Raw genomic sequence first — 10,603 nt, forward strand, 5'->3', positions numbered from 1 at the left:
CCCTCGGCGGGAGCGCCACCGCGCTCCCAAGTGGCGCACTGTAGCAGTGCGCCACTGGGCCGGCCCTCATTTAATGTTTTATCTAACCATGTTTCAATAATTACCTGTTATTACTGTAAGATAACCTTTGCTACCTACTTTTGTAACCTGAATCGGCAGAGAAGGATTCCATCTATGTCCTCTGTTTTCCCTGGCTTTCAGATCATTCTACATGGATCCTTCTGATTGTGATACATGCTTCTTGGCAGAATTTGTATTTACACAATAAAATAATAAAGGGGAAAATCCCAATTTGATTCTCAATATACATTCTAAGCAAGGATAATGCTAGAACGAAAAGATGGTCTTTACAGAATGCTACAATCACCTGAGCACTTGTCTTTCTAATACCTTTGGCATTACTTAGCCCTACAATGAATCAAGGACCTTTGAATTAGGGACTGACAGGTGACATATCTGAATTGACAGTCATATCATCTATCTATCTATCTACATACAGTGCTTTACAGTTTAGAATATGCTTTCACATAAATTGTCTGATACACACAAACCTGAGAAGCAGGCATCATCCACATTTTAAAGAGAAGAAAACTGAAATTCAGAGACACCATATGACTTGATCTAGGTCATGCAGCTAAAAAGAGACCAAATCAGAACAACTGAAGAAGCCACTAAGGAGCCAGCATCCACTATCTGGAAAAATACCACAGGCAAGAACGTCAGTGTAAACAGAGTACACAGAGTAAACCTACATCTACATACAAAGCTTTTCATGCACACGGGAGAAGGGCAGAGTCCTGCCGAGATGCTCAAGATCTCCACTAAAAGGATCAACAAATAACCATTGCAGTTTTGCATGTGATAACCATGAGCTGATTCAATAGTTTCCACTAAACTACCAGTGATTTTATCTTCTGATCGCTGTGCCTCCATAAGTGTAATCAATAATAGCACACGGGAAATTAGTACTTGTCGAGCTCTTATTAAAATGTTTTATATTGTTTTAATACAGACACAGCCCACAGGGCACCAGGGGCTACAGAGGATCAAGGCTGTGTTCAGGCAGACCAGGCTGAGTCCAGGCTCTGCCATTCACAGCAGTGAGGCTAAGTGCTCACCTCCCCTGGCCTCCTACCATGTAAGTAGGCTATAGTCAGGACTGGGTAAGACATTGCATGTGGAACTCCAGGACCTGGCCACAGCAGGGCTTCCAGATGGCTCAGCTTCTATTTCTCTTCATTATATCAAAAGAACAAACATTTGTACAACTAATATAATATGTAAAGTGCTTTCAAATAAAGAAAAATTTGATCTAGTCATACTTATTAAGTAACATGTTCAGATCAAGAAATATTAGACTTTCAGGTGAATTGACTTTCTAATAATTTAGAAACAATGTAGGAAGAGTTTTGATAGTACCTAATACCTTACCCCAGGCAACGATGTTATCGTTTTATTTAGATGAGAGCATTCAAAACACAAGAACTTCTACATTATGGATTTTACTCACTAATATGTAAAAAAAAGTTTGTGCAATGATATGCATTTCTCTTACTATTGAGGACTCTCTATTTTATCATGTGAAAACACAAATTCTATTTCATTTCTCCATATGTATTTCTTTAAATGGAGGCCTCTATAAATGGTAGTAAGTTCAGCATTTGGAAACTTTTTCCTTTTTTTTAAAAAAATAGATTTGAGGGATGTGGCCCTTAAACCTTATTAATTCTATCACTCTCCTTTATTATTTGTTTTAAGAATACTTTGACTTCTTCTAAGTATCATTCATGTCTAAAACCTCCAAAGTTTGCAATTAGGTCCTAAATACTGGAAATATTTTCCTCCTGATATATTTCCCATACTTACAGTTACTATCTCATCTCCACCAAATTCAGATCAAAAGCTGATCTACCATGTGCTATATGCACATTAATAATGTGTGGGACATCTTGTTTGTGCTAAAATGAGATAACAGATGTTGAAGTACTCTGAAAATTTAAAAGCATTATGCACATTAAGGCATAATTATACAAATGTGACTGCAACATTTATTAGGGATATGGAAATGGGGGAGCATTTTAGAACTTTTGGGCAAATGAGTCCAATTTAGACTTATAGGCTACAGAAGCTATGTTTTCAACAAGATAGAAAACCCATTGTTTAGATGTATTTACATCATTACATTCAGTAGTTTAGAAAATGCTGTTAGTGCTGAACTCAATTTTGTTTCTCACGTATTCATTTTAGATAATTTGATGTCAGAATATTGCTATATCAGAATAAAAGCAAACAACAGCCACAATATTTGCAAATCCTCTGCATTCCAAGACAGGTATTTTAAAATATTGGTTCAAACTGAAAACAAGCAATTAAACACCACTCTAGTGTTACATTTTAAATATTTGCTAACAAAGAAATTTGATAGGTGGGATAGACATTAAAAAATTGATCTCAATTTAACTTTAAGCATTGGGTTTTCCAAGTTAAGCAAAGCACTTTCAAACATTAGTTGAGCAGACCTTAAGAAGGCAAAACTCCTCTAATTATCGTAGCCTCCAAGGTTTCTGGCCTTGGGCTAGAATTCCACATCACTCTAGTGGGTTCTCAGTTAAACCTGAAGAAGTAGAGGCGGTTCTAAGAACATGAATCTGTCCTGGTGATCTTCTCTCAACTGCATTCTCCTTTCTCTTAGTAGGTAAAAAAGAAAGCCTGAAGGTGGACTTCTGCATTTTAGTGGGAAACAGACACAGGTTAGGCAAGCATTAACCAAGCTGCAGTAAACCTCTTGGGAGACGCCCTGAAGGAAAGAACCACAGGAACCGAGCTCCTGGTTCACAGGAGGTGTAACTAGCTGCTTGCTTACAGGAATTTTAATTGCTAATTCAAGTCTTTAGGAAGGCTCAACTTGATTGGCTAAGCATATAACTTCAGGAAAGAATATGGTCTACAAAGAGCATAACAGGTTGTTTAAAAAAAGCCAATGGATTTCAAAAAATATTACAGCAATGACCAGAAAAAGGAATAAGAAAAAAAAAATCAATTGACTGGTTGAGTGGTGGAAAAGTGACATAAATCGAACAGTTGGACAACAAATTTACTGAGTATTTTATATTTTGGCAGGTTAAAGTTTGAAACGGCACTATTTTTAAGAAGCACGCGTTCATTTTCCCATGATTTTTGGTCTTGCTAGACTAGAGAGCCTCCTCAAAACAAATTTAAAAACTGTAATTAACACAACCTAAAGAGTTGTAATCCCAGAGTCCCTTTTTCTTATGGATCAGATTACCGTAGTGCTATCTCCTATTTTCTGTGCAGCAAAAGTGGGTTTATTGATTGGCAGGATTTTAGAAAGCTTCTAATAAGCTCCTGGTTGCTGAATGACCATGTCTCCATCGGTCATTCCATCGCTGTCAGTCGTACACATGAGGTAAATACACACACTCTCACAGAAGCTCTCTGTAGCTCACCACATCCCATCACCTCGCTTTTCTCACCCTTCTTTCCACTTTTGGGCTTTTCTCACCTGGCCAGATAGAAATTCATTCAATTTTCTCAAAGCAAGACAATTCCTGACAGGGGTGTATTTCCGACTGACATAACAGAGAAAACATTTGGGGTATTCAAAAGACGGCACCGCCCCTGCTTGTGAATCTCAGGAGGAAAGGAAAAGAGCGCTTTTGCTAGGTTAACTCTGAGTGTCCATCCATCGGCCGAAGAGTAATTAATTCCGTCTTGAAAAAACTTCACTACGTGGAGAAATTTCATAAATTATACAAGCAGCTGAGATTGGTAATTCTGTTACCAAAGTTGACAAGTCAACAATGGCTAATGTCATGGAAGAACTATCCTACCTTACCCACATGATTCAAGGTTAAAACAAATCATGTTTCTAGAACGCTGTCATTAGAGAAATTTAACCACATATGTGATCCACAAATATTAACAAATAGGAAATAAATGAACAGCTTGGGAACAAAAGCTTTCAGACTCCCTTTTACAAAGAACACCAGGGAAAACAGTGATAAAGATTAAAAGACAATACCTAACTACAGGGAAAGGGAAATTTATTCTTTTCTTGACTCTCCTACATTTCCCACTTCTCTTCAATAAGAAGTTCTCCATAGCCCCAGCATTGCCATTCCCTGCCCAGAGGACCTTGAGAACAGTTCAATATTGAGAAAACTGAAAGGAAACACAATATCCCAGGCCCTCTCACTCCAAGGCATTTGCAGGCAGAATAGTCACGGCTTCCAGATGCTCACATTTTTCTTTCATGAGCTACAGCATAGAATGTTTACCAAAAGCTTTTAGAAACAGAATCTCACCAAACAGTTGATGAAAATATTTAACAACCAATGCAAAGCGATTACAGTCAAATTTTCACCTTGAGATTCTCATCTTAGGTGTGGGAGGCAGAGAGAAGACTCTTAGCACATCAGTGTGAACCTAGAATGAGGATGAAAAGAGTTGATTCTGCCAACAGTTGTCAACAAATCCACATCTCTGAATCTCGGTGAAACTGCACAGCTTGCTGCCTGTCTGCACGTGCCTTAAGAAGAGCACCACTGTTTGGTTATGGCTGACTCAAGTTTCTCAGCAGTGAGCAGAAGACAGGCTAGACAGGGACATCCATACCAAAAGCATGGAAAGGTACGAAAGTGACAGGTGTCTCTTTTCAATTATTTGTGTCAGGCAGCATCATCATTTCCAATCTTTCAGGGTGACAATATGAGAAGAGGCAACTAGCCCCAGTAGCACAATTCTATACAAACGTGTAAACTTGGGAGGAAATTAACAACATTACACAGAGTTAATCCTTCCCCCCAACGTCCCCCCATTATCCAACCAATGTACATTTCATAATCTAGACTTTTATCATTACTCATTTTCATTATGACTAGATCCTGACACAGTATTATTCCCTTTAGGGCAAAGACTTTCTGGGTGCCATGAGAGCAGACATAATTTCTTCAGTAAGAATGGATAATAAGGATGTGTGTATACACTCTATTCCCAGAAATTTCTGTTTCAGTCTAGTTCAAGCCAGCAGGAAAAGAAAGGCACGGCATAAAGTGGTAAAATTCTGGTGTGTGTAGAAAACAAGCATCCACCGTAAGCTACTGTTCAATATTAGAATGCATTACCTGACATGGGTGAAAGGCAAACAGATCAGAGGCTTTTGATACCTTACCTGGGCCATCTGCCTCTCCAGTTTTGATCGGGGAATATCATCAAAGTAGTTTTCATTCCTTCTCCTCCTTGCATCGCCCTGCATGATAATGTGAGGAACGTCTAGGGAGCCACCAGTGGTGTAAGTGCTTTGGCTAAGTGATGGAGACAACTGAGGAGGAGTGTGATTACCACTGGGTTCCTGAATGGAAATACATCATGAAATAAATACCAAGTTCTGTGGCTAACCTCTGGTTTCAAAATTGAGAAATACTGACAAGACAAAATGTGGGGGTGGGGAGCTGTTTTTGAAACAACCGCCAAGGAATGGATGATATCCCACCACTTTATCAATGGCATTAACTAGTCAATGCTTTTTCCCCTAAGCATTTCAGGTCAAAGGTTTCGAGAATAAAGAATCAAGCTCTGTTTGCATAAATCAGCACTATGGATGATCTCAGGAGGCAGGCACACCTATCTATGTTGGGCCCCTGACACTAGCATGTGTGTTTGCAAGAGAAGGGACTGGGTCTTCATGGGGGCAGAGCATCCTCACCATGGTAGACACCATGACGAGAATGCTAAATGGAGATCCAGTCTGTCCTGATCCTCCACCAAGGGGTAGTCTGACAATAGGGCCGAGAAGAGGACACAGTATAGCAACACAGCACGTCACACGCACAGACTGCAGAGCAATGCTTATCGTGACAGAGGATGCTTTTCAATGGCAAAGACGACTCAAGCAGAGGGGCACTGGCCAGGAGTAAGAAAAGGGGTGCAGACAGCTGAGGATGGGGATCGTGCTGCTTCTCCAGGCCACTTCTCCCCCAGATGTCCTGGACCTCCTTTGACAGATTGAGATCCTGCACTTTTTCTTGGGAATGTCTGTCTTTGATCTGTTTGTTGTTCCCTTAAGTCCCTTCTGGGGAGTCAGAGTGAGAGGTTCGGAAGGGGGAGAGAGCAGGGTCAGCAGCAGGAAGCAGCTCCTCTAGAGAGTCCTTTTAGGCTGATTCCACTGACGGTGACTGTATCTTCCTCCCCTCCCTTGTTGCAAAATGAAGGCAAGACAATCATCCCTTTCTAGCCTCATTTCCCCCAATTTATTTGAGGTTCCTCTTCCTGAGGGGAATAATGAGTCCTATTTCTACTTTTACTGCTCCCAGAGCCCTCGAGTAGCCTCCAATATCCAGTGTATCCCAATTCCCCTAACAGTCAGTTTTCCCCATGGCTCCCTCCTGGAGCCAGTCCTCTTGCATTCCCTGAAATCTTTTGTGTGTTTCCTTCTCCTTCAAGGCTGAATCGGACTGAGGATCCTAACAGCGTCCCTCCTGCCCGCCCCTCTGCTATCCTGCAGTCACTCTGCTGCTGGCTGAAGTTCCCTGAGCAGAGGTGGCTGCTGCAGCTCACCGCTGGATGGCACTTGTGGAAGTGCCGTGCTGTGTCCGTCATGTCTGTCACTACTTATCCTGCCACTCGCAGAAAGGAAATCGGAGTGGGAACCCTCCAACGTGCCAGGGGGATCTCAGCGTTTTGGTGAACTTTAGGAAAGTTCCTGTGGGATTCGTGAAAACAAGTGACTGTCAGCTTCTCCTGTTGCTGCCATTTGAGAGAAATCACCTCTCCTGTTTTCTCTTTCTCTCTGCCCTTTCCTTCTTACCTTCCTGCCCCTCCCTCCTGTGGTTTCTCTCTAGTTTTTCTACCCTTAATTCTGAATCATGGCTGAAATAAAGAAATATAGTTTATTAAGTTTTAGATTTTCTATTCTTAACTTTTGAAGTGGGTAAAGCTGCATAATTTTCACTTCTTGAAATACAGAAGACCCTCAGGTTAATTTTAAGTGGATCTTTACTTAACTGTGGTCCTTGATCAATTTTCTTTCTGTGGGTTGGAGGAGTCTGACAGAAAACTCATTTCCTCTCTCTCGGCATAGATGGGAGTGTGGGGATGGGAGCTGAGGGAGTGGTTCTTTAAGGGCGGTGGTTTGTCAGACTGAATTCCATTGTGGGCATATATCTAAATCTCAAAAATATATATTTAACCGAGCGAGAAAAACAAATCTTGTTTAATTAGAACTCAATCAAGAGGGAGATTGTTTTTTATACACAGTAGGAAAGCTATATGGAAAATGGCCTGTACTTCCTGACACACTGCTTCAGTGTTTTATTGCACAACGTAATTTTTGAGGATCAGGGTGGAAAACAGAATAAAGGTGCTTGGCACTTACCCTGAGGGTGATGGACCGAGGGGGCTTCTGCGGGGGATCGTCGTGCAGCCTGTCTCCCAGAGATGCCAAAATACGTTTCCTGTGGCCAATCAAATTGATTTTTAAAACCTGAAACAACATATGCTTGGGTTAAATATTTCATTTGAGAAAAAAATAACTTTTTATATGTCCTAAAACATGAGGAGTGAAAAGAGAATTGTGCCAAGATCCCCCTGTACCGTGAGGGATGTGGTGTGACATCAGGGTGACTGCTCAGGTGTGGAAGGACAGGAGCAGCACACAGAACGTCTGCAGAGGCAATGCACTGGGGCAGGAAGAGAAGGCAGAGACGGGTCACTTGTACCCGTGCTGCCCAGAGCCCCATTCTCTACGCAGCAGCCACAAGACCCCTCACAAATTCTCACCAGCTCCTGTCACCAAGCAGCTGAAAATGCTCCAGTGGTCCTTATTGCTCTTGGAATAAAACCTGAGTCCTAACCTGGCCTCCAGGCCCAACTGGACTTGCTGTTCTCCATCTCTCTCTATCCATGTCCATGCCTCTCTCCCCTGTATTCAGGATGCTCAGTCGCACTGGCCTCCTCTGTGCCTTCAACACCCCACACTTATTTTCACCTGCTCTGGTCCTTCTGCCTGGAATGTTCCCCCTGACCCTCCCTCAGCCTTGAGATTTTCAAATAATCAGTGACTCTCATCCCTCTGGACGTTGCTCAAATGTTGCCCCCTCAGAGAGGCCGTCCCTGGCCTCCTTGCTAAAAGAGCTGTGCCCTCAACCCCTTTCACGCTCTACTCTGTGATCCTCTTTCTGTTATTCTATGAGAGCTGTATTTACAGGTTCAGTGTTTGTGTTCCACCCCTCCCATGCCAGCTCGGGGAGAGCACAGCACCCATTGATGTTTATCACTATTACTTCCCAAACGCCTGGAGCAATGCTGGAAGAAATAGGGGCTCAATGAATATGAAAGAATGAATGTTAGTAGAGATGAAAGTAGCAAAAACTAGGGTTAGAATCAAGCATTACCTGCTTGAGGTAGACTCAGAGTCTGCCCAGGGTAGTATTTTGAGTCTGACAGTACCACCCAGGGTGCTAAGAACTGCAGAGACCCTCAGTCCCCAGCCCCATTCCCGGTGCTTTACAAATGCTACCCCTTTCAATCCTCCCAACATCTCTATCTTCTGGATTTACAGATGAGGAAACTAAGGTTCAGAGTGGTTAAGTCACCTACCCAAAAACTAAAACATGGTGGATCTGAGATTTAATCAGGTTTGCCTGATTCCAGGGCTTGTTTTTCTCCAAGGTATATGCTGAAAAGTTGGGTAGATCTCCAAATATTGCTGACTGTTTAAGATAAAATATTATATATCCATTCCTAAAAAATGTATTTACCCCTTTCCTGCCCATGTATATAGTCCCAGGCTATAACACTTCTCATTGGGTAACTAGTTTCCAAAGTAGCTATCCATCGTATAAATTTTTTCCCTCTCCTTTCAAGTTTTAAGGCAGAGGGGTGGGCATTTCTTTGGCATGCATCCTATGCTACCTTTTATTTTTATTTGCCTATTTGTCAGTTAGCCTATTGGCCTTTCCACGTAAACTGATTTAGATTTAAACTAGCACTATATACCCTATTCCTTTTACATTCACCCTCTGACTCATGCCTGTTGATAATGGTAGGATGGTAAATGTTAACCACGGTGAGTGTCTACATGCACCATGGCCCTATGATTTATAAACTCCCATCTTCCCAGGCTGATGAATCCTAATCTTTGCAAGTTTGTTTTATAAAGCAGATCCTCTTTCTCATAGATCGTTTTAGTTGACTTTCTCTGGACCTTCTCCTACCCTATTACAACTGCTTAAGTTTTGTTGAAAAAATGACTCACAATAATCCAGGTATTAGTGCACCATGGCTTTACATTTGAGCTGGACACTGTTTTTTTGCTTTTAATACCCCCTTTAAAATATCCTTTCTAAACACAACTGATTTCTGGCTGGCCTTTTAGCTGCAGTAGGAATAACTAGGGACAGAAGTATACACTGACTGTAAAATTGCTTAATTTTGTTATAGCCGACAGTTCAAAGCCCTTTAATCTTGGAAGGATGGTTTGAATTATTTCTCCACAAATTCCTACCTTACAGTTGTCCATGCAGAAGCCCATCTGCCATCCTTCTGCCCACTCACATAGCCCTGTGTAATCTTTCTGCATTTATATTAACCAGCTTGGCATTTCACTACCTGGAAGAGCTTAGCAGTTTTTGCAAAGCTGGAAATTTCACTATGCGCTCCTTTCAAATGATTTATAAATATGCTAAGTGTATGTGCAGTCCCAGTACTGATTACTTGTAGGCAGCATTGTTTATGCAATCCACAGAAATGCCTTTAACATTGTTTCTTTTTTTTAAAGCATCAAGATCAAAGAATTCCCCCATCTCAGAAAAATACAACATTAACCTTTTCAAAGGTATTTTGCAAGTCTAAATACACTACATTTTCTTATTCTCTTTTATTCTCATGCTCAATTACTTTGCCCAAGGCTTCTATTGGACATAAATTCCTCCCATAAAATCCCCACTGCCTTTCTCCCAGTAGGTAATTTGACCTGATGCTGTTGGTGCTACCTTGAGACCCTGACTCTTGGTAAGAAATGTTTTTGTAGTAATAAAGACACTCAAAATTATTCTGACAAGTAACTGACACTAAAGAACAACTATGGTAAAATTGCCTTCAATGGTATAACCTCCATCATTGCTTTTGGTTTACTCTCCCACAACGCAATTTTGGGCAAGTTACTTGACTCCTCTGATCTGTTTTCTCACCTAGAAAGCGAGAAGGTTAATGCCAATCTTGAACATTGCTGGAAGGAGAAAGAGTAAAATGGTGAAAATAACCACAGTGCCTGGCACAGAGAAGCAGCAACCTTCACAGTGTGCTTGCTCCAGCTAATGAACTCTCAGGATGCATAGAAATCCTGAGCCAGAAGAACAAGGATTTGGTCATTTTCATAAAGTCAGTCATGTCAAATATGCTAGTGCTTTGCATGAAGAGATTTAGCTAACGCTGGAAAAACCCTTATCAAAGTTGCTTATCCTGGGGCCGGCCTGGTGGCGCACTGGATAGTGCGCTGCTTGGGAAGCGCGGCAGTGCTCCCGTCCGAGGTTCGGATCCCACATACAGACCGGTTCCCGCTCACTGGCTGAGCGAGGCGCGGGAG

At 41.6% G+C, this 10,603-nt stretch overlaps 1 protein-coding gene across 2 annotated transcripts; it reads right to left on the reverse strand.

The window, feature by feature from the left end:
- Positions 1 to 488: 488 nt before the first annotated feature.
- Positions 489 to 8,020, reverse strand: LOC103582377 (ankyrin repeat and sterile alpha motif domain-containing protein 1B-like). Of its 2 annotated transcripts, none has more exons than XM_008563991.1 (3): positions 7,394 to 8,020; positions 5,192 to 5,269; positions 489 to 634 (listed from the first exon to the last, which is right to left on the reverse strand). In XM_008563991.1, the coding sequence occupies exons 1-3, from the start codon at positions 7,511 to 7,513 to the stop codon at positions 599 to 601; spliced, it is 234 nt and encodes a 77-aa protein (XP_008562213.1). In that variant the 5' UTR covers positions 7,514 to 8,020; the 3' UTR covers positions 489 to 598. The 2 variants fall into 2 exon arrangements, with proteins under 2 accessions (XP_008562213.1, XP_008562212.1); XM_008563990.1 differs by having other exon boundaries at positions 494 to 634; positions 5,192 to 5,371; positions 7,394 to 7,999.
- Positions 8,021 to 10,603: the final 2,583 nt, after the last annotated feature.

The sequence above is a fragment of the Galeopterus variegatus genome, unplaced genomic scaffold, assembly GCF_000696425.1.
Source record: "Galeopterus variegatus unplaced genomic scaffold, G_variegatus-3.0.2 Scaffold15987, whole genome shotgun sequence".
Lineage (NCBI taxonomy): Eukaryota > Metazoa > Chordata > Mammalia > Dermoptera > Cynocephalidae > Galeopterus > Galeopterus variegatus.

Excerpts from the sequence above, each read along its gene's own strand:
- LOC103582377 (XM_008563990.1), bottom strand. The coding sequence starts at position 7,513 with ATGTTGTTTCAGGTTTTAAAAATCAATTTGATTGGCCACAGGAAACGT. Across the intron at positions 5,372-7,393 it reads CTCGGTCCATCACCCTCAGG|GAACCCAGTGGTAATCACAC; the intron begins GTAAGTGCCAAG and ends ATTTCCATTCAG. Across the intron at positions 635-5,191 it reads TGGAGAGGCAGATGGCCCAG|CTGCATGACCTAGATCAAGT; the intron begins GTAAGGTATCAA and ends GTCTCTTTTTAG.